This window comes from Melanotaenia boesemani, chromosome 16 (assembly GCF_017639745.1).
Source record: "Melanotaenia boesemani isolate fMelBoe1 chromosome 16, fMelBoe1.pri, whole genome shotgun sequence".
NCBI lineage: Eukaryota > Metazoa > Chordata > Actinopteri > Atheriniformes > Melanotaeniidae > Melanotaenia > Melanotaenia boesemani.
In genome coordinates this window covers 13,471,709-13,495,925 of record NC_055697.1, presented here as the reverse complement: position 1 = coordinate 13,495,925, position 24,217 = coordinate 13,471,709, and the positions used below count along the sequence as shown (strand labels likewise).

Sequence of the window (24,217 nt, the reverse complement as noted above, 5' to 3'; positions counted from 1 at the left end):
GCCACTGTCACTCTGCGCCAACCTTTGTTTCCAGATCATAGACTGCCTGGTTGATCCAAGTTTTATTTGTTGCATTTTAAATTTACTATTGAATTATAATAGCCAATAGGAAAATCTAGTCCTATCCACAGTATGTAAGTCACAACTCCTGCATCCAGCCTGAATCTCCTCAATCTTATTGTCAACGAATGCTTGTAAATACTAGTAAACTTAGTATTTTTTACAGGTGCTACTCTGATTTGCTCATTGTTTTTGGACAAATCTGAATTTGGTAGCTTATTAAAGGATGTTAGATGTCCTTTTCATTGGTGTTGTGGGGATATTATCTTACATTGTTCATTGGAGGCTGGTGGTGTAGATATTAGCACTTTACAGAAAGTTCTTGGTTGGAACCATTTCTATTCTCTTTATTTGACTTTCTATGTTCTTGTGACTGCATGAGTTTTCTCTGGGTGCTGTGGGTTATCAAAAACTCATCGTTCATATTCTAATAAATACTAAAAAAGTACTATCAGATCCTTATTTGCAGCAGTATCTGTATCCTTATTTGCAGCAGTATCTGTATCTTTGTGCAACATATTTGCATTTTTATCTTTTAAGCACAGAGGGATACACAATGCAATAACATTTTAAAGAAAATTGAACAGTTACAATAATTAGGTAAGACAATTTTATTTGCATAGCACAGTCCTTCTTCCGTTGAAGGTGGCGCCGAGGATGGCTGCTGCATCTCAAGCTCTCTCTCTCCTAATGTTATTTTTTTTCCTTATTTAGTCTCTTTTTATTCTTTTTTTTTTTTTTAGTTTTGCAACCTGCTATTGCGAGCCCTATCATACAATATGATAAAGACAATTACTATGCATCAGGTCGGTGGTGGAAAAAACTTTATCGCCACCACCACCACCAGCTAATCTCCATGGTGGCGCCTACCTGTTGTTGTACCTGAGCGGTGGGGGCAGTGGAGGAGAAGATAGTCACGAACTGGAGTCCTGGTCCAGCTGGGGAAACGGGGGAATCGGCCTCCTATACCGAGTATTCATCTGGCAAATGTTGAGTCATTGGACAACAAGCTGGATGAACTTCGGAGCAGGATGTTGTTTCAACTGGAGATTAACATCTGAAACGTTTTTGCTTTAACGGAGACTTAGCTCGACCACACCCCTTACACAAACACGTATAAGGCCCTCCCTTCATTCATTCATTTATTCATTAATTCATTCATTCCATGTGCAAGACAATTAAAAGTGCCTTACATAAAACATCAAGCAATACAGGAGGGTACAGAAGAAAAAAAAAGCTAAACATGAGGGCAAAGGCAGGAATTTACAAAAGTTTTTTAGGCATCAGCAGCCTTTATTCAACATTAGAAAAAAACAAGAAAGTTTATTTAAAACTTTAAGCTATAATTAAACAGCAAGCCAGCGGTTGTTTTTTTCTTTAAATCAGCCATTATACCTGGTTACCAGGTTTAGTTGAAAATATTTCCGTTTAAGTGGAATTTAAATATGACAACCATGAAAGAGCTAAAGATATCTAACGGCCCTTTCCCATTAGTACCCACATAGCCCTACCTTAATTCAGCCGACACCTCACCATGCCGGTTTCCATTGTTCCCATTACAATAGAAGGCAATTGAGGCCACGTTCAGTGTGGGTGGGGTCGTCTTAGCAAGTTGCTAACTAGTATTGTGAAGTCATTTGTTTGTGACAAACACGGAACAACAATGGAGGGCGTAAAGCTCGGGATTTATGTGCTGCTTGGTTTAGTGCACCTTCAGAAGCCTGACGAAATAGATGCTAAAAATGTATCTACCCGCCCAGGAAAATCCTGACGGGAACAAATTGGGAGGGGAGGTGTCGGGCTGGGCTAAGTGGTTACTAGTGGGAAAGGGCCTTAAGTGACAATGTTACTAACCTGCTATAATAAAAACTTTTAGTTTTTCTTTATAATCTTGCTGTAATTATTTAGCTAATCTAATTATGTATTGACTAGTTCTCTGGGTGTCAAATCACGATTGTGAATCTGGTTTCATGATAACTTGAGTCTAGGACCAGGCTGTCCAATTCCCATCGTCAAGAGCCTCTGTGCTGCAGCTTTTAGATGTTTCATGCTGCCTGAACCAAAGTAGATCATTAATAAGAACTTGACGAACTGTTGAGGAGCTTCACTTCATTTGAATGAGGTGTGTTGGAGCAGAAAAACAACTAAAACACCCAGTTAGTGGCCATCAAGGACCTAAAGTGAACATACCTGGTTTAGTTGCACCTCACCTTTTTCCCTTTATCTTATATATATATATAGACGCACTGCTGCAGCAGGGAAGGGAGACAGGGGCGCCATGTTTCTGTGATCAAACCCAGCGGTCAGCAAAAAAAAAAATAAATAAATAAATAAATGGTGTTAATTAATCATTGTGTTTGCGAGTTAACGTATACAGCCCTAATATATATATAAATCACAAAAAACAACTAAACAAATTTTTATATCCACTTGAGAAATTTGCCTTCTAGCTTACTGACTTCTTCAGCACCACTTGACAAAGCTTGGAAGGTGTCTGAAATTCTTTCCCTCTACTGGTGGTCTACATTGGTAACATACGTCACAGCCTGCAGGTGGTAGCAGTCTGTCAAGAGTTTTCGATGTTTCCCTTTGGGGCTTGGCAGTTGCACACAATGGGTTTTAGAGCTTTTTCCACTGAAAACAGCTGCCTGCTGATAGTGACAATGATAAGTGTCCTGACAGTGAACCAAAACAATGAAGTTACAGGTCATAAAAAACAGGAAACATTAAAAATGTGCTGTAGACCTGAGGGGATTAAGCTCTGCAGCTGTATCGCCACTAACTTCTTTCACATTCGACACAGTCCTTTTAGTTCATTGTTACCCCCAAAATATCAGTTAAAGTAGCTTTAAATACAAGAGAAATTTGAAAATAGATAACTATACTTTAATTTGATCAAGACTTGCTTCTTACAATGATCATTCTACAAACATACCACCAATTACACATTTTATCCAACATATTAGAATTTTAATTAGATTTTTCTCATCAGAAATCAGGTACCGCTTTCTGATTCGTTCAGTGAAACACAATAGTCAACTTCATCTCATGTAAATGAGATCCTCTGGGTCCCCACAGAGCCTTAATGACAATACTTGCTATCTCATTCACTTTATCACTCCCCCTTCTATTGATATTGGTGTTCCATATTCAGCGTTTTATTACTTATCATCATACAGTTATTCATATCAACTCTTGTGAGCTGATCAAGGGGCAGAGTTTTCCTTGCAGCAAGGCTTCTTTACTTTGTTGTTTTTATCTGGCGTGCATGTATGAAAAAGGGGCCTGAGGGAGAAAGACAATGCTGTCTGCTTTAACTCATCTCACTGCCCGACACTGAGGTATCAGGCCCCGGCAGGGAAGAGGGAATATTTTATCTGACACTGTCACTCTGTAGAAATCTCAGGGAGGCTGAGGCTGCTGTGACACACTTGGTGGTCAGCAGCACTGCATATGATTATGACAGCTCCTGCTAGACATGCTGAAGCCACAGGTCTGTGATGTTACAGTAGAATTGAATCTTCTTAAAATCTTTGTCTGAATAGCATTAAGTTGCAACAGTAAAATAGTGTTAAAAGTAACATGTTGCAGATTTTTGTAGAAATTCATTTCCTTTTGCAAATATTAATGAAATTCTATTTTCCTCAGGTTGTTCCTGTTCCAGGGGACTTTATGGAGGATGTGGAATAATACAGCACATGAGACACAAGACGGTGCATTTCTATATTTCCTGAACCTGATGCAGTTGGTTTTAGCTTTTTCAGTGATTGTGTCCAAATTGCAGAAACAGGGAAAAATGGAGTCGTCATTGTTTAATTTAATTGCTGTTTTTGTGTCTGTCCACGTTATCCAGTGCCAAACAGTTTGCAACAGACAAACTGCACTTGAATGGCACCTTAAAAAGCACACAATCCAAATGAATTGGACTCTAATAGGAAACATCTGCTGGAGCGCGTCAGAGTGCTGGGATACTCAGGGGGTAAACCAGTCGAGTGAGCAGCCTTTCAACTTCCCACAGATATGCCCGCTTCAGCTGCAACATGGAGACAAACTTGTGATGTCTGCCGATGAAACACTCAAGACGTATGGCATCAGGCTCCTTAATGTATCGAAAGACAATTTTGAAAGTTGTTCCACAAATGAAGATTTAAAGGATCAGTTTCTGTTCCCCCGCAATATAAATGAAAGTGAGCAAATTGAGGCCAAGTGGATGGACCCAGGTCATCGTTACTTCATTGCTCTTCATAATGGTGACACACAGCTGTGCAAGCTTGGTCTAAGGCTCAATGTGTCTGTCAGAACACAGCTTTGCCAGGCCTCTCCTCTGCTTCGACTATGTTCGGGGAATGGAGTTTGTCAAGCTGGCGTCTGGGAGGGCTCATACCACTGTCGATGCCATCACCACTATTCCGGGAGGTTTTGTGAAAAGTTTGATGCCTGTTTGGATAACCCTTGTGAAAACAAAGGAGTCTGCTTGAGCAATGGATCCACAGATCCAAACAGCAGATCATATAAATGTCTGTGCCCTCCACATTTTACAGGTATGACATAAAAGTAAATTATCCCTTCATAGTTGTTTGAACCTCTGTTGCAAATCACTCAAATGTAATATTTCAAACATTCTAGCTTCTATTCAAATTTAACCAACATCAAACCATAAATTGGAAAAAAATGTGACCATTAAGAAATGGAAATTCTTGATTTTTTTTTACTATATTTCATGTTTTTTCATGTCAATTTTATTTAATTTGATTAATACAGCCCAGCTGATGAAGCATATTGTTATTTTGCCCCTTTCTTTCTGTGAAACTGTTAACAAGAGCACAGCTATGCCATCAGTGAATCTTTTAGCTTTGAATGTATCCACACATTCCCGTTCAAGGACCCAAGCCCTCTCCTTCCACCATGCTTTTGTAATGGGTACAGAATGTTGTTTTGCATTGTCTATTTGAAAAATGCAGAGACTTCCCTGAAAAAAGACATCTTGAAGGCAGCATCTGTAGCTGTAAAATCTTAAGCCAAGCTGGCTTTGTGTAGGGGACATTTCTGGAGTCCCCTGAAGCTGATTGTCATAAGAAAAATGCTGCACACATTGCTGACTAAAATGGACAACTCTTCACACCTTCAAAACAACACAGTGAGGAAACAACAAAGTGTTTTTTTTAGGTCACAGCAACACAGGAAGGTACAGGAGGTCATTCCTACCAGCCATTGCCCTCTGGAACAACAACTTAAATTAATAATTTTTGACAGATAATTATTAATACAATAACATCTTAAAGGACATTTGTGAAAATAACCAGTATTGCCACATTACAGTAATCCCTTGTTAATGTAGCCCTGTTGATGCAGAACAATCTGAGGGATTGGAGATCAGGATATCTAACTTAGTCTTGCCCATGTTTTTTATGCACTGAAATTGCTCCAGATTACTTAAAACATATAATGATATTATGCTCCGTTCAGGAAGAAATGTGAAAGTTTCCTCCCACTTTGTCTTTGAGTAACATTGTTTTTAATTCGTTATTCTTTTGTTGATTAACTGGAATTCAAGTTCACATTTTTACTTCCAAAAAGCCTTTCATAGACATTTTTGGTACCAAAATACAACTCGGGTTTATATCACCTATTTAAAATAATTTAATATTGTTGTTATTATTATTATTATTATTATTAGTCCTAAATCTAATCTGTCCCAATTTTTTGTTGTGTGTGTAATGTGTTACAGGCTTGAAATACAGAAATTGATGTATTAAAGAAAATGTGTTGGCGTTGACTTAACAAAACATGAAATCTCTTGTGTTTAAACTGTCTGTTAAAATGAAAGGTAAACAAAAAATATTTATTTTGTCGTTTACTCATTTATTCATTAATTCATTGCATTTCTGTATCTTCCTTATTCGAAAATGGAGTTGCAGATTTGCTGTTTTGTTTACATCTTGAAAAATCTTGAAAAAAACAGTCCTGCATGTTTCTTTGCAATTGTCAGCTTTTGTTCTTTTTGTTTTAGGAGTTAACTGCTCTGAAGTTGTTGGGAAAAGAAACTGTGACAGAATATGTGAAAATGGGACATGTGTTCAAATGTCACCCACCTCTTTCAAATGCATCTGTAACACTGGATTCTCTGGTAAGCAGCTCTTTTTCAGCTACCTTTTGGTATTATTTAGATGGATTGTCTGTCACATTGACGATAAAAACCTACTCTTTGAATGTTATTTCACAGTTTTAAACACTAGCTGGCACATCAAACAGTTTTTTTTACAATGCCTCACACCACAGACAGCTGAAAGTCTTTGTTGCAGCTCAGTTCCACATGCACAACCATGTCATTTGCCTGAAAGAAAGGGGGCGACTATCTTTGGGAAAACTGGAAAATACAAAGGTGATAAATCAATTTCCTCATGGGCTACAAAGCTAATCCCTTCTGATGTAGGTATTTGCCATCATAATATATGATGCAACCACTTCAAATCGAATACATCATGTAACGACAAGTGATGTGCTGCTGTAAAGGGCCAAGGCTAAACTGCCAGCTAACTGAGCGTGTCAGAGTTAATAAAACAAAGGTTTACAGCAATCAGTTTGAATGTAATTTATAATGTGTAGCTTCTGCTGAGTACATTATAATCAAAGCTTTGATTTATAAATGTGTTAAGAGAGGGAAAAAAAGGCCACAACATACTGACATTTAGATTTTGGTTATGTTTGTGTGCTGATATAGGACCTCCAAACCTTGTTTATTATGGTGTTTAATAATTTCTGTTCATTCTGATTTATTGTTATGTTAAATTCTGCATTAATGAATAACACTCATGTTTTTGTCAGCTTTACTTTAGTCAAGTCAGTGTTATTTCATTTTAATACCCCAATCATATAAATAATTTATAAAGACCAAACTGTTTCTTACACTGTGATTCAGACAGTACTGAATACTCCTGTATGAAAATTAGATGGCAATCATGATCTGGTGGTCTTGCTTTGAGACATTGCTGCATCATTGTTATTTAGTCTCAAATACTGAAGTAAAGTATAGTTAAGTGAACAGATATTGCTCACAAATGGGCTGCAAGACTTAGATACTCATCATGTTGCCCTGAATATCAGTGTCTCCTGCAAAAGCAAGCTGGAAATGATCTCTCTGTGATAAACCCACCACGTGGCTCTTCACATTGATTCATTGATTTGTTTGCAGCATACTTTGTCTTGGCAGAATTTCTTAATTGTCATAGATTTGCCTTTTGAGTCTCGCTCATGCTTTTAACTTATTATTTTAGAGATGTCGTTTTAAGGTTGTGTGCAGAACGCTGCCATCCTTTACAAGAGCATATTTGAGCCATTGTTTCTCTATTGGATTGGCTTGAAAGGGGGTTGATGGGTAAACAAAGGGCCCCTTAAATTTAAGTACTTATCCAAATAGTATTTTTTAAAGTTGAAAAAATAATTATGACAAAATAAAAATGAAAAAGAATATTTACCTTGGTGCAGAATTCTATTAAGTGCACAAGGACATGTCATAGCCTAATAAAATCATGCTTGTTGCTTATTAAGATGCTTCTAAACCAGATTGTGTGTTTCTGTGATGTGATATAAACCCTGAAATACAGAATTCTATTCCAGAAAAACATTTAAATATTTTTCTTGTAATTAAATCTGTTACATTTTCCATTTCTTTAAGAGATAAAGAAACCTATTAACTGCCACTTGATTGGTCTACTCTGCTGAAAAAAAAACAAAAACAAAACAAAAACAAAACAAAACAAAAAAAAAAAAAAACTAGAACTTAACACCAGCAATACAGCAGCACTATCAAAGAATAAAGGCTTATCGTATATACAGGAATAAAGCCATTCTGGAAGCTTCTAATTCAGTTGATTATTAGTGACAGGTGAAGGTGTCAGGATTGGGTATAAAAGGAGAATCTACTAAAGGTTACATCCTGTCCAAGGATGGGTTGTGGGTCACCACTTTGTGCAAAATACAGTCAGAAAAACTTTGATAATTTCAAGAACATTTACAAAAAGTACTGTAAATTAGCTTGGAACCTTCAACATCTACAAATCTACAATGCATCAGTGGATAAACATGAACATCATAGTTAAATGAGCGTGACCTTTGAACTCTTTGTCAGCACTGCACAAGAAGCCTAATGATCAATATAGCCACATGGGTTTGGGAATACCTAAGAAAACTATTTTTCATTTAATAAAGTTGCATCCAGATATATAAGAGGAAAGTGTATTATACATTGAGGAGGCCATATATAAACGACAGGGAAGTGCAGCCAATGTGAGTTAATCTCAGACAAATGGAAAGATGGTGGACAGATGAGTCCACATTTCAGCTGCTTTTAGGAAAATGGATGTCGATTAAGTGTTATTTGTATATCACCAATTCTAACAATGCCATCTCAGGGCACTTTTACAAACAAATCAATTCGAGCCAATTCATCCCATCAGTATTCATATAACCCAATTCATAATAAATAAAAGTCTAGCTAAGGAAAACCAACAGATTGCAATAAATCTTGTCTTTGATTCAATACCCCATCCTGAGCATGCATGGGGCAGCAGGCGACAGTGGAAAGGAAAAAAAAAAAAAAGATCCCTTTTAACAGGAGGTAAAAACCTCCAGCTCAGGGAATTTAGCCATCTGCCTCGACCGGTTGGGATGAAGAGGACAGGAAAGAGAGACCAATAGGCACTGTAACTTTTATCCAGGCAGACCTGCTGAGAGAGAAGAAATACAAGTTAATGATACCAAGACTGCCATAAGTTTATACATGGAAAATAAAGAGCAGAAGGATGAAAGGGAAGGAAGTGCTCAGTGCATCATGGGATGTCCCTCCGCAGTCTAAGCCTATGGCATCATAACTAAGGGATGACAAACCAACCCTAACTAAAAGATTTATGTCGGGTTCTATGTGCTGAATATGATAATAACAATAATAATAAAAAAAAACCTCCAGGTAATCAGCCAAAGGCATAAAAGCCCTCATATATGGTGGTATGGTACTGCATCAGTCTCCATGGCAAGGATTACTTGGATGTGTATGAAGGCAAGGCAAGTAAATGTAAAAGCCTATTAAAGATGCTGGTTTGTTCATAATGAACCAGTAAATCCTGAATGTCTTTTGGTTCTAAACCATTCAGTGCTTTGTAAAATAACAGCAGGATTTTGAAGTCAATTCTGTGACAAACAGGAAGCCAGTGTAAAGATCCGAGGACTGGATTTAATTAATCCACGTACTGGTCTTAGAGAGGACACGAGCATTGTGGACTAACTGCAGCTGTCTGATGGACGTTTCAGGGAGAGTTACATGAGGAAATGTTGAAGAAATATATGCAAGTTTTAAGATTTTTCAGCAGGATAATAACTGACCTCAGTCTGCATGACTTAAAACAGTTTGTAGGTTTAAAGATCCATTGTGTGTGCTCTTGCCTGCCTATAGTTCAGATCTGTCTTCAACTGAAAATGTATGGTGTATCATGAAGACATTCAAACAACAACAATGGCACAGTTGAGTAGCTTGATGTAACTGAATGTAAGTTGTAAGATGCATTTTAGAAAACATTAACTTTTCTGAAAATAGAGCTTACATTTTTTTTCTCTTACATTTTTTTTCTCATCATTTAAATTAATATTTGCTTTTCAATTTTTCCATTGTTCCAGGGCATATAACGGCACTTAGCAAAACCAAACAAAACAGCTATTATTAAAAAAAAAATAAAAAATCAAAACAAATAAATGTTCCCCAACATTTCTTGTAATTTACATCAGAAATAAATTCAAAAGATGCACACTCCTCTGCCTTGCCAGCTTTTATCTGATTTGCTTTAACTGCTGCTGCTTTCTCAAGTAAGCAGACACCATTGGATGCATTTGCATAGTCATGGTGTCCCGCTGTCCCATCAGCTTCTTGGGAGTTCTGTGGTGCTTGTGCTTCTTCCACCTCCCTGCTGCAGTTGGCTCATTAATCAACTAGAAGTTAGTGGCTGCTCCAGAGCTTGCTGCCCTCATAGGCCAAAGCCTATGCGCACAGAATAATGAGTCCAACTCGTGGGATGTTTCAAATGAGATTTTCTTTTGATTTGACTCTCCTTTGCTGTGCCTTTGGAGCATATGTTGCAAGGTATTACCATCTTTATAGAACCATTTATTCTGTCAAATCTTATTAGAATAATTTGTATTAAATAAGCAGCCATTGCCCTTATTAGGCAATTAAATCAGATATTGACACAGAGTTTACAAATGCAGATATTGATTTGAAAAAAATCCCACCATGAATGCTGTTAAGCTCTTTATTAGTGCCTTTTCTCTCAAGTGCCATGAGTGATATAGCAATTTTATATGCCACAAATGAAAGTGGTGAAAGACAATGTTTGAACTGGTGCAGCTTTTAGTGAACCAGTTCTGAAAACTTGTAGAAATGAGCTAAGGCAAAAGCAAACCTTGAAGTTGTACACAGTAAGATTGATGCCCACAAAGGAGGCTGTGAGGAACCTCTGGGACATGAGTACTTGTATCAGCAGGGGGATTAAAGAAAATATGCAAAGAAAGAGTCACTGGAAAGATAAATGTGTAGGCACCATGTGAAGAACACAAAAAAATGAAAACCCTCACCAGGGAATAACATCAAATTTTATTCACCTTGAACCTGCATTGAATTCAGTCTAATTTTATCCTTTGCACACAATGTCACTGCAGCATTACCCTGCCTCTGGTTGAGCTGCCGCAGGTGAAAGTGTTGTGGTTCTACAGTATTTATAAAAAAAAAAAAAAACTACTGGCTACAGCTTAGTTGAAAATGACTTAATCAGAAAATGCTTACAGTATGAAACAAGCTGCAGCACTGACTACTTACTTTACACTCAGTGAAAAACCTCCATGATAATCATTTATACAACTTTATGATGACTTTCATTTTATTACTAGTCTTGGTAGAGATATATTGACTTTTTCTTTATTTTTTATTTGTTTGCATATTTGTTTGCTCACTGGGCTGTCCAGTCCTGTCATTTTCAGCTTGCAGCCATCTTCATGTGCTGCTCTGCAAGCACAACTTCACTGAAGAAAGCAGCTGCAGCAAACAAGGAGTAGAACCACCATTTATAAATTGTTTGGCACTTTGGCATCAGATGGGACTAAACCGAATATAAATGAAGAGAAATAAATAACAAACAACACTGTCTTGTGACACAAACTGTCTTAGGAAAAACTTATATGTTGTATTTCTTGGGATCATTTAAAACCATTATTTTACATATTGCAACATAACTAGATATAAAAATACAACATTAGAAAGAGAATTAAAAGAGATTAACAGAATAAGAACTGAAGATATGGAAAAAGCTACTTTATTTGATTCAAATCTAATGTGTTATGGGTTGTAGCACCACCAAACAAAACTCCACTCCACGTATGCACCAAAAAAGTTATGTGTTAGGTTATTTATGTGATTTGATCCAAATTTAATGGAGCTCAACATAAAGACTTGCAAGTAGTACTTCTGTATGTGAGTATATAGGCTCTGAGATTGGATTATTTCTTAATTACATCGCAGTGGTTTACAGTAACCCTTCAACAAGTGAAATTTGTGATGATCGTGGTAATATAAATGCAACAGAGCAGCACACAAACCTATGGCGGTAGCTCCAAGTTTAACCATTTAATTTGTGATATAAAATAGCATATTTCTTAGCTATACATATTTTTTTTGTCTAATTGTTGGGATATATATGTAATTATATACATGAATAATGTCAAGGCTTTACATGACTCCATTCTGTGATTAAACATGTCAATCCTCTCTCTTTCCATAGATTATAATTTAGGGCGCTCATGTAATTTCAGAGAGGCAGTAATTTTTCATTGAAACGATTTAGTGCCCCTGTTTGCCGCCTCAAGTTTTACATGGAGAGTGTGTAAGCTTGAGTTGGACAAAGAATGCCAGTACACGGGCTTTCTGCACATTAGCCTATAGTTTCTGTGGATATGCAGCTTGAATGAAAGCACAGTAATCTTTTGTTGTCGGTTTTGCAGGCCCTTCCTGTGAGAAGAAGAAAGCCCCCTGTGACCCAAATCCATGCAGAAATGGCGGTACATGTGCAGAGAGCCTCGAAGGATTTGTTTGTCATTGTCCAGGAAGATTCAGAGGCCTCCACTGCGACTTTCGTGTTGACTCTGACTGCATGTCATATTCATGTCAGGAAGAACAAATTTGCACTGCAGGGGAGCATGTGAGGACTTCATTTCCCTTATTTGTTTAATCTCAGCGGGACATAAACAAGAAATGGCATATGAAAATTAATAGTGTCTTGAAACAAGATCAAATGGCTTCATTCTGAAGGCTTCGATGGCAATTAATATTTCCTGCAGAAGATGAGCTGAGGGAAGGAGTGCCTGCTTCCTCTAGCATTTTGATTGAATGACCCTGTGCATATTTAAGTGCCAGCTTGAAATGGCTCTCATCAAAACCTTTTTGTAATTGGATGCCTGCTGCAATTTTCACCTTTCACTGGAAATGTTATTATAGCCATACATTTTGCAGAGGCAGTGCTGTTTCAAATGCTCTGGAGGATACTCTGGAGAAAATACAGTAGTGCTCTAATTGTCCTTCTGCATAACCTTTGTTTTGTTCATTACACATTGTCAAGTGTACCATGTTTTCACAACCCACCTAAGAATAACAGAGGGGAGCAGTTTAAAAGGAATATTTATCAAAGTAATGCTTGTTCCTGCTGCTGCTTAACATAAATTTTGTTCTAGTGTCTTTATCTGTTTAAATTACACAAGCATTAACATTTATTAACTTCTCATAATATACTAAACATGAAGTAAAATCTAAAAAAAAAAGTTTATTTCTCTGTTTAGATCTGTGTTCAGCATAGTTTCTAAAAGGGTTAAGATGCTTGTTAGATGTTAAGGAAAACTGGATGTTTTGCAAAACTTCTCAACCCAGAATATTTAACTGAAAAAGCATAGAAAATGCCAGCATAGTAAATGTTGAAAATAAGTCATTTTGTAAAGTTTTATTAATTTTAAATTGGATGTTGGCAATATTTTTAGAAAATATATATGAATAGCAGAATTTCATGCCACTGTGTTGAATTAGCTATCATTTTAAAGCATGCTAACTGCTTTGAAGCCATTCTCATGTTATACAGTCATTGTGTTATTTGGCTCTGGCTTGCAGAAATAAGCAAGACCTTCCTGGAAAACATCTTGTCTGGATAGCACTTTTCATTGGGCAAAGGGTTCATATAGCATGACTGGGGCATTCTCATCTGCTCCCTCTCATCTTTCAAACAAGATTTTGGATTTTGATCTGACAGGAAGCAGGGAAATTTAAACATCCATAATTTCTAAAACACTTTTTATTTAAATTTATTTTGTTCTTTAACACATCAGGTCACCTTTTATGATGTCAGGCATAGAAAAGATGACAAATTTTTGAGATTTGATGTAATTGTATTTACAGTGCACACCTGCAGAGGTGCACTGTGTTCATTGGTCATGGTCAGCATTGTGCAACTTTTCCAGTTTTTGTTGTCATTGTTTCAATATCTTAACATACTGACAAAAATGAAAGCATTTTTGTTTATTTAAAAATACTTTTTAAATTTTTATTCACACATTTTCAGTTTGGAAAATTGTTTTAAGTGTTTGTTTTGTTTTTATTACTATTTTACACACTGACATCTTTCGGGAACTACAATGGATCACTACAGTCTTTATTGAAAATGCTTCAACATTTAGTAATCTAATGTACCTTCTGTATAATATAACCTTTTTTCCCAAGCTGACAAGTGACCTAGTTTGTTTTTTCTTCTATACGCAGGCCTCTGAATGTGTTTGCGCAGATGGTTCTTTGGTCCCAGAATGCAGGAGGCAGCAGAGCATGTGCAGCCCATCGCCATGTCTGAACAATGCCACCTGCGTGTCCAGGGGAAAGGATTATTTCTGCAGGTGAAACACTGACTGCTATCTAATGGGGCCAATCTAATTGGCCTTGTTCTCATTTTGCATTAACGTTTATCTGGAATAACCGGAAAATAAGTTTATGTTTTACGTGCAAGTATAAATACGTGAAAGATGCACTGCAGACAAACGGAGATCTGATGGTCCAGAGCACAATCGGAGGGGGTCAAGCCAATATGTCCTCATTCTTTTAGCAGTGTGTACATGGATAAGTGCTGGATTGCAATGGAAGTTGGACCTACTTAACGAATATTGGTAACAGTAATGCAGTGTGCAATATATATTATGTAAAGCATTTATTCTCTTATGAAATCATAATTATCTTTCTTATTGTCAACATAATTAACCTCTAATGCAGGAACCTGATGTAACACAGAGACTGTATGCTATGTTTAGTGACTCTTACATGCAGGGTTAAATTAGAAAACCAAAGCCGAAACCAATAACCATCAAAATATTCAATGCATTTGTAAATATTATACAGGAAAAGTGTCAAATTATAAGGCAAAAGATGTATGATTGCCAAAAAACTTTTTTTTTCTTTTTTTTTTACTAGCATCATTTGTGCATCTAAATAAAAATAGGACACCAGCATAAAGAGAAGCAGCTTAAACTGACATTAAGGCTGCCACTGGTGAAATGTTGTGGTTCTATAGTATATATATAAAATAAATATTAAATGACTGGCTACAGCTAAGTTAAATATTACTTTATCAGAAAATGCTTACAATTTTCTCTCTCATTCTGATTTTGATACTCACTAAATGATTTGGCTGTAAAAAGACGATTTACAGAAATGACATACTTGCTACATTCCAAAGGAAAATGTCACAGAGGCGTACTCTGCAAGACAAAGAAATAACTTAGTTGATTTTTTCTCTCCTTTTGCTGGCTGAACTGTCTTTTCATTACCAAAACATTTATCATTACTGTTGTTACGTTGAGCTGCATGTTGAGTTATCTGGTTGACATCATTATCTCTCCCAGTGAGCTGCACACTTATTTTTTTTCTTTGTTTAGAGAGCGAGATTCACTCCAACTCCATTCTGACAATACGGCTGAATGTTTAGAATCTTATCTTCATATTGGCCTTTTGTGCAGACTGATTTGTTTTTTTAAATGCTGCAGGCAGACCCATAGCAGCTTTTCATTGCATCCATTTCTACGTAATTTTTGCATTATGCTATTGTTGCTCTTCAGCTCGTGTTTACAGTTGATGTCTAATCAGCAAAGCAGGTTTTGTCTACAAATGTTGAACCGCACTGAAAATGGCACATGTAACACATTGCATGTGTTTCTTTGTGATATACTATAATTAGCTTATAACCTGCACAAGTGTTTCATGTTGGGCTGTTGATTTCACATCTTTATCATTATTCGGGACTCCCAAAAGTCCGAATGCATGCTTCCTTTGAAAGACTCACCAAAGTTCACTAAAGACACATTTAATGATTCATGTTTTCAACAGAATTAGATGAGGCAAAGTCAGGTTGAGAAGATGGAAAATATAAAGAGATTCTGCAATGTATTGTTAACTTGATAATTCAAAAACATAAAACAACCCCACCTTTCTAGTTAGATGAAAAAAATAAGACTTTGATAAGATAGTTTTATTTAAAACAAATGAAAAAGAAAAAAAATAACCTTTCAAAACAACATTTTCATCAACATTTGTCATCTTATATCCTATTGATTGTTTTTCTAAATCTAAAAAGTAAGAGGAAAACAGACAGGCCATTTAATCTTGAAGCAGTTTTTGCCCAGAAGCTTGTGAAAGGAAACAGGCTTCTGCTAGATTACGCTCTGCCTTTGATGCCCTCTAGATACTTATCATCACACGAAACCTGGTTTTTACCCCAAACTAAAACTGATGCAAGTGCTTATGTTTTTCTTTTTCCACATACCCATGTGAGACACTTTCATAAGATACAAGATGAAATTGTTCTTCTAACTGTGGGCTTTACATAAAATGTTTCCTATCATTTTCAGTAGGCTTTACCTGTTAGGGCATCCAGTCATCATATACTGCAGTTTGACTATGTATCTCATTACAGCTGCCATTACTCTTTCCCACCTTTTAGACAAATAAAAATCAAACAAATAATATGAAAATTACGAGTTCAGTTTATTGTGGGTGGCATACATTTGTCATCGTAGACATACACTCAGAGAAATGAGCTGCTGTAGGCGAGTATAATTTGTGATTTATGATGGACCTCAATTTGTCCTGATATGCCAAGTCCACCCATTTGTAAATCCAGGTCAAACAAATTGGAAGAAAAAATTTCAGACACTGTTTTGACCAGGTCTGTAACACAAGAAGATGATGTGGAAAACCAAATTACAACCACCTGTATCTTGTAAACGAAACAATGCAGTGTGTCTTGTTAGTGCTAAGGGTTCGGATGGATTGATTTTGATGACACTGACCTCCTCTCAACAGATGCCTGAGTGGCTTTTCTGGGAAGAACTGTGAAGAAATAATTGACTACTGCAGGCTGCTCAATATCAGCTGCCTAAATGAGGGATTGTGCTTGAGTGTAATTGGCGGATATCAGGTAGGTAATTCAATGTTTCAGTTGTAATGAAATACTCCAAGCCCCCAAAATATGACGGATGCTGCATCCTAATAAGGGTTGGAGTATGAACAGAGAGTCAGCTCATTCTTAAGCAGAGCAATGCTTACAGTACATATGTTGGTTTAATGCTAAGATTAAAACAAAAAACTAATTTTTTCTTTTTTTCTTTTTTAATGACATCATAGTTCAAGAACGTGACCATTTCTGTGCATCTTTCCGTTGAATAACGCATAATTCCCTTTAGCTTACACTTATTTTTTTTTTATAGCAAAATTCTGTAATATCTTTATATAATGGATTGATCAGCTATTAATTGGGTTGATTTTAATGAAGAATGCAGCTAATGTGTTTACAATGACTTATCTTTTGCTTTATAAGAAATTTTCTTTGAATTCAAAGACATTGACAAAGTCTTAGCTTTTTGTTTTTTTCATGCTATGCAAAAGGTCTTTCCATCTTTGGTTTTTTAATATTCTTTTAATAAGAAAATCAGTCTTTCATTGAAACTAAAAGACAGCAGACAGCACTAAAGGCAGCAGTAATCCAATTCCATTAATCACTGTGAGTATCTGGACACTTTGTTCAGATAGTCAGGTTCTGGTCTAATTTCTCTCTGTGCTTCTCAGTCTTCTCAAACGCCTGCATCTTTTTTCAACACCTGAGGCTGCCACTAATGCCCTATAGCTCCTAATTATTCTCCATCCGTCTTGTTCCATTAGACCACTCAGACGGCTTCTGATCTTAAATCACATTTCCAATTCTTTGAGTTGGTGCGTCTCCAGCTGAGGTCAAGAATAAATATAAACTATTACTGCAAATGGGCCATTTCTTGTAGTAATAACATTTTTCCTTTGTTCATTTCTACATTTGTTTTTACACTGACTGTGAAAACTTTTGTTTTAATTCCAGTAGCTGTACAGACCTGAAAATGTTGGCAGATAAATCAAGTACTCTTTTTAGGTTTAGCTTTGAACTTTCTAATTTGGAGCTGTTTCCTCGTCTCCCATTACCAGCGATAGATTTTTGTCTTCACCTCTCCTCTGTGTTAATTTGATTAGTTGAGATGTTAGGATGTAAAAGTCACTTTGGGCATGAAAGGACCTCTGAATTTCTTTAATGTTGCTTTGCAATGTTGCAATGTTTTGACTGGGAGAAATGATCTCCCCTTTCCTCATAGTGAGGCAGTGGAAGATATCTTTGGGAGACAAGCGGATTAAACATTTATGTGTGTGTGGGTAGATATTGCTTGGCATGCATGAGTGTAGCATCTTCTGTAATGTTTGTGAACTGACCCTTTTATTTGAGGGCAATACTTATTGATTTATTCCTAAAGTTAAAAAAAAAACAGCTCACACATTTAAAACTGAAATGAAACAACCTCACCCTTAAAATGTTGTTTCATTTGAATTCCAGTGAGCTGACATCAAGAAAACAAATATGAATGTTTGTCTTTGTTGAATTGTTGCTTTCAGACCCTGTAGTATATGTGCTGCCACTGATCACATGAATAATGTACTGTACTCCTGCAGTGTGTTTGCGCCCCAGGGTGGATCGGAAAGTTTTGTCAACTTGTAGGTGATGCCTGCATGATGCAACCAGACAGCTGTTTGAATGGGGCCACATGCATTACAACAAATCAGCCATCATCCCCTCCCGATTACATCTGTAAATGCCCCATTGGTTTCATAGGTAAGATCGGTTTTCCTTGATTATCTTTTTTTGTACCGTTTCAGTCTGCTTGAAAATCTGTAAGATGGGAAAATATTCCAAATAGCTTTATTAAAACTCTTGTAGAAAGGGTGGTTGTATTTTGAGTGGGTGACGGGTTTATGTTAAAGGAAAATTAAATATGGAACTGGTGTAGCATGACAGCTCCATGCTGTTGACATTTTCAAACTGTGATTATTGAAACAATGTGTGAATGCAATAAACACACAAAGCTAAGCAAAGACTCTTGCTTACATTGCTGTTTTTCTAATTTAATCTCCAACACAGAGCTCCAGTGTTGGACCATCCATTGGTTATCTTTTGTTTACTTTGCCTTTTGTTAGCATTTTAAGATAGATGCTACATGACATAAAAAGTAATAACGAGCACTTGACACATGCATGGCAATGCTCTGTTGTAACAGGTGTCAACTGAAATACTATATGTAATATTAACTTTGGGATTTAATCAACAGACATAATCAAAGCTATAAGACAATAAGAATTTAGAGATTACTTATTTATTTCATATTTTCTTATATTTATTATTTATTTATGTCTTATTGTCTCAATGCAAACCCTCCATCTGGTTTGTAAACTGTAAGCTGCAGCTATGCCAGCAGCTCTGTGACAGATGATGCTGAGAGCTCCTCTTTGCCACTTGCTGCACAGAGTAGATGCAGAGAGAAGTGTGTCTACAGTAGGAATGGAGGCCTCTGTTTACAAAAGCTGTGCTGACTACTGGAAGAGCCATGAAATGTCTTGCTGCGAAATGTTTGAGAAAAAAACTGCAAAGGGAATTTTAAAAATTGCTAAATCTTGAGAAAAAGCCACTGACTTGGCAAAAGTAAGGTGAATTCAAGGTGGAGGATTTGTGACAGGTAAATCAATCTAACCACTGCTCAAAATGGGAACAGAATATGATCAAATTCCTACCATGCAAAACTATTTGAGCCTCACACACTTACAGCACAGCAACTGCTATGTAAATTTTGTTTAGTATCAGATTGGGGTTATCTTTTAAAGATCCGCCACTGTTGAATGTAACTTGTGTTGTACAATGTGGTTATAGCATTAATGTTCTTTTATCTCAAAACAACAGCCTAAAAAAAAAACAATATGGTAAATTTACTCACACACCGACATGTTAATGAGGTTTAATTTTTGTAGATAGTATAGATTCACTCTTCATTCCCCATTTTGAGCAGCAGTTAGCTTGCTTCGTCTGTTTTAAGTCATCTTTTTTTCTCCAAACTAATGTTCTGATCGCTGTCTACTGCAGGTAAGATACTTACCAGCCATCAGACCTTCACACAACCAAAACCCCAATTTAAACGCAGACTGGCAGATGCCACATGCCACATGCTTTAAGTGAGATGCTATATTAAATTAATAAAGAAATAGTGTTTAAGTTGACTCTTAAATTTCAAATACTTTCTCTAACAGCAATATCCCAATAGAAAAGTTAGTTTATAGTAGTTGTATTTGAATATTATGTAATCTTGTTTAGCACTTTTGGTTATATAACATGGTTACTAATCAGTATAACAAACAGGTTTTTTTTCCTTTATTTTCTATGGCATTTTTAGGCGCATTTGCTCTGATTAATTTAGCAAAAGAATGAAGCATGGCCTTCTGTTGTGTCAAGGTCTTCGTTTCCATAACTGACCTATGAGCTCTCCAAGGAGGTGGAAATAAGAACACAAACTCCCTACAGTGCTATAGACGTTTTTCATTAGTAATAGTATTCATTGTTGATTCAGCCTCATATTTTCAGCCTGAATCTTGCTTGTCCTTGAGGCAAAACACAGTTAGTTTGTCTCAATCCAATCATAGAAACACAGAAACTAGCATCTACTACTTGAAACACGGGTGAATTATCAGTAAAATATCTATTTCAGGTCAGTGGTTTGTGGGAAACAGCAAGCCAACCATATAATGTAAGCGTAGGCCTGTTCTGGTTATATGAATATATTTTTCTTTACCTTGAATCATATTTACTAGCAGCCTTGACATTTTTAAGGCCTGCAGCTGATTGCATTTTAATCCATATAGTCTGGCAAACTGCCTCTTAATTAGCTGCCAGATCAGAACATGGCTGAAAGCTGTCAGTGACAGCTAAGAGGACAAAGGTTGCAGAGCAAGATTTCAGATTTCAGCAAAGAATTTACACACACACACACACACACACACATATATATATATATATAGTATACTGTATATTAACCATACATAAAGATTGAACACATTTCTAAAATACATTGTGTTTTGTTCAATGTTGCTTCTAGCGCTTAGTGACTTTAACAATGACAGGCTGAACTTTTTGATTAGAGAGGTTCTTTCACTGCTCCTCTCATCCCTATCGATGGCTCTGATCCACCTTAAATCTGCTTCTGTCTATTCCTTTCTCCACACTTGCTACGTCCCTCTAGATGAGGGGATTGGTCTTGATTGTTTATCAGTTATATTGGAAAGGTTTGACCTTATTGTTTAAACACCTAAAAATATGGTTAACTCTTTTATATCATTCACAGCTGCATCTCTGTGCTCAGTAACAGAAGATAATGTTGGAACTGTTTCTTATGTAAACTATTCAGTCTTTCATGCATTCAGATTTCATTTTAATGTACTCTAATATCACAATCCGAGATCCATATTTTACAGAATGTAACATCTTTAATAAAATTATATTGTGTCATATTTTAAACAACAATGAAAAGAACTGTTTTACACAAGTTATGATTGTTGCTGAACATTGAACATAATGAGTAATAGTGATGGTAACACTAAACTGTTAAAACAGTTTTACTGTTTGTTTTTGTTTTTTGTTTTTTTTTGTTTTGTTTTTTTTCTCTCCAACCTCTGCACTCAGGTTCTGGCCAGTGGTGTACTTCACAATCTACACTTAAGTCCTGACACATTCTGCTGTCAATCACATAAGACCTTACATAGCACTACATGAGCAAGATTTTATTCCGCGGTTCAAAGCTGAAATCTGTTGCCACTTCAGTAATGGAAAATTGTCTCTTACACCATGGCACTTCTTAGTGACTGATAGAATTCATCACTTTTTGGCATCTTGGGATTTCTGCTTTGGAATTTCAAGCCATGCAGCATAGAAGGGCCAATTTAATTTCAAGCTTTGCCCAGAAACCCCACTGTACTCTATCACAGATCATAACTCAGGATGCCTTGCTCAAGCCCCGCCAGTTGGGTTTTCTTTTTTGGAAAGCTTCATTTTTCATAAAATAATAACGAATGGCACTCATTTTTGCTCACTTTTTCTTTTTATTGTGTCCACAGTTATACTAAAATGTATGAGAATGCGCATGACGTAACATGTTTTTTGCTATGAAAGCTTAGGAGTCTTTATGAATATATTAAAAATAAACCTGTGTAACAATCTCTATTCTTCATGTGAAATGAGCAACAGCCTTACATCACAAACCTCATTTTCAGATACAGACTTTTTTAAATATAGACACATTTATAAATCCCTTCTATAATTTTAGCAACTACTCAAAGTGCTTTATACTAAAAGACATTACTTTTCTATCAAGTACTGATATGTCTTGGACTTTTGGTTTTTAACTGTCTTGCACAATGACATGTGGGCTTGAAGAGTTGTGGATTGGACCATCAGCCTTCCAAATAATAGACAGCCCACTCCAGCTGCTAAGTGCAGCTACTTTGAATTGAAAAATACATTTGTAAGATTTATTTTTGACGATTAGAAAAGCAAAAATGTTTTGCTTTTCAAGCCCATAAACTTTTTATCTCAATATCCTTGATTCTTTTTATTGCTGTTATTTTGCTGCATAAGTAAGTAACTAAAAAGCTCCCATAAAGTAAAATAAATTCACTTAACTATCATAAACAATTGCAGGTATTCCTAAGATTTTAATAGGGCAGTTGGATCATTTGCTTCTGCACAGCATGGCATGTTTTCTATATAAAATGACCTGTAGCAGCCAAGGTGCAGATGACATCAATCATAATGTTTGTGCTGCAGCATGAAACTGCTGCTGTCAAGTCAGTACATGTCTTTGCTTCTCTGTTATTGATGATAAAACATTTTAAATTAATAACCGGGATGGTATGACACCCACCCCCAACCACGACAGTGGAACCAGCAGCTGCTGAAACAGCTGAGCACCAAACACATCTTTTTATCAAGCAACCTTGAATCCCCAACCTCATCTGGTTGCTCAGAACCCTTCATTAAGTGTCCATTTTCTTAAGCAATATAGATGATGCAATCAAGCGTATAGACATATATTTTTTTCTCAACTGTCTTTGCATATCCTGGTAGCTCATAAATCTTACAGTTTTTGCAGGGTATTATTTGCTCTTTAAAAAACATTTTTTTTTATACCTGTGCACTAAATATAAAGATAAAATTAGTAGCTTTTAAGTTTAGCTTAGCTTTCAAAAAACAAAACACACCAAATTAAAAAGCCAGCCTGGATTAATAAATCTGTCAAAAAAAAAACAGTATCTACAAACGAAACCAGCATCTGTCAGTTAATATAAAAGAGATAGCAAAAAACTGCTTTTGCAATTAACATTTTGTCTATTTTTTTAAGATTAAACAGCAGTAAATTATTGCAACTAAAGAACAACTGCTAGCATTTAACCTCTGATCTCAGTCTAGCTATATGCTTAGCAATGCTTAATGGTGGCTGAATAAAGCTTTATATTTATCATTGCATAAATATTTTACTTCTTAAGAAGAAAAAATATTGTTTTTCTCTAAATTTCTTTCCGAAAATGTTGGTTAAGTATTTGTGTCCTCACTTCAAAGAGAAAACGGGAATGAGTGAGCAAAAATGGATGCAAGGGGACATTAAGAGTTCTGCTATGTGAAAATAGTGGTGAAATCTGTTGCTGACTGCATACTTTTGTTTCAACATGTTTTATCAGGAACACTGTGTGAGACTGAGATCAACGAGTGTGACTCCAGCCCCTGTCGGAACAATGGCACATGCTCTGACTTGCTTGGCGACTATGACTGCCAGTGCCCTGCAGGTATGTTGGGTTATGTCCAAAACAGGAGCTTTGTAATAACATTTAAGTTGTATTAGCTTTGGCATCAGGTGGTATTGTAGACCATTTCAATGTGTCTGCAGTGATTGTGGCCTAAGATCCTGAGCCAGGGCTCCTCCGGTCACATCAGTATATACTGAGAACCAAAGGTGATTAGCTTTTGCCAGCGGGGTCCACACACAGACATCCTGCTGGAGGAAGTTAAGCCAAAGTCTGCTTGATTCAATTTACATGGATATTTTTCCTCTTTATCCCATTAATTTAAATAAAACTGCCATTCCTCTGTTGTTTTGTGCTTTATTTAACCTATTTAGAATTATTTTCCTTTTACAATGTTTTAATAAAGCAGCCAAGTGCTTTAAGTTCTCATTAAGCAGCATCATAAAAAGCCCTCCTCACAGCATGCAGCAGTTATTCTCCTTGCTCTGTTGTGCATTACAAAAGATTAAAGTCAGGGCCAGAGTCATCATAATTTTTTTCACACTATCAGTTTGCAGTCTTGGCTTGTGATTGACAGCTGAGATCAAAACCACGAGGATCCTTGTCAGGCTCCGACAATGCAACAAACAGTGCAAATATTGTGTTATAAAATTCCTATTAAAGTAAATTCCCTATAATTGTTTACAGTGCGTCCCTGGCTACATCTGAATTTACATTTACTGAATGCAAACCGAAAGACAACGTGGGTGATTTCTGTTGCTGGCATGGCCCAGTTTGTGTGTCTGGGAATTGCTCTTTCCCACTTAACGGGAATATTTTACTGTGCACACAGACCAAAGATACAGACCATCTCAGGGTCCAGGTGTTGTTTTTCCTCACAAGAATTTTCTCCTTTTATTTTTAGCTCCA

General features: G+C 36.4%; 1 protein-coding gene across 1 annotated transcript in view; it reads left to right on the top strand.

Annotated features, from left to right (window-relative positions):
- eys (eyes shut homolog) overlaps positions 1–24,217 on the top strand; it is a 191,395-nt gene that overhangs the window by 4,205 nt on the left and 162,973 nt on the right. The window contains exons 2-8 of the mRNA XM_042010299.1: positions 3,709–4,601; positions 6,071–6,187; positions 12,100–12,296; positions 13,898–14,025; positions 16,481–16,595; positions 18,146–18,305; positions 23,246–23,350. Of these exons, the coding sequence (XP_041866233.1) occupies positions 3,740–4,601; positions 6,071–6,187; positions 12,100–12,296; positions 13,898–14,025; positions 16,481–16,595; positions 18,146–18,305; positions 23,246–23,350 (1,684 nt within the window). The 5' untranslated portion in view covers positions 3,709–3,739. The remainder of the gene's footprint in view (positions 1–3,708; positions 4,602–6,070; positions 6,188–12,099; positions 12,297–13,897; positions 14,026–16,480; positions 16,596–18,145; positions 18,306–23,245; positions 23,351–24,217) is intronic.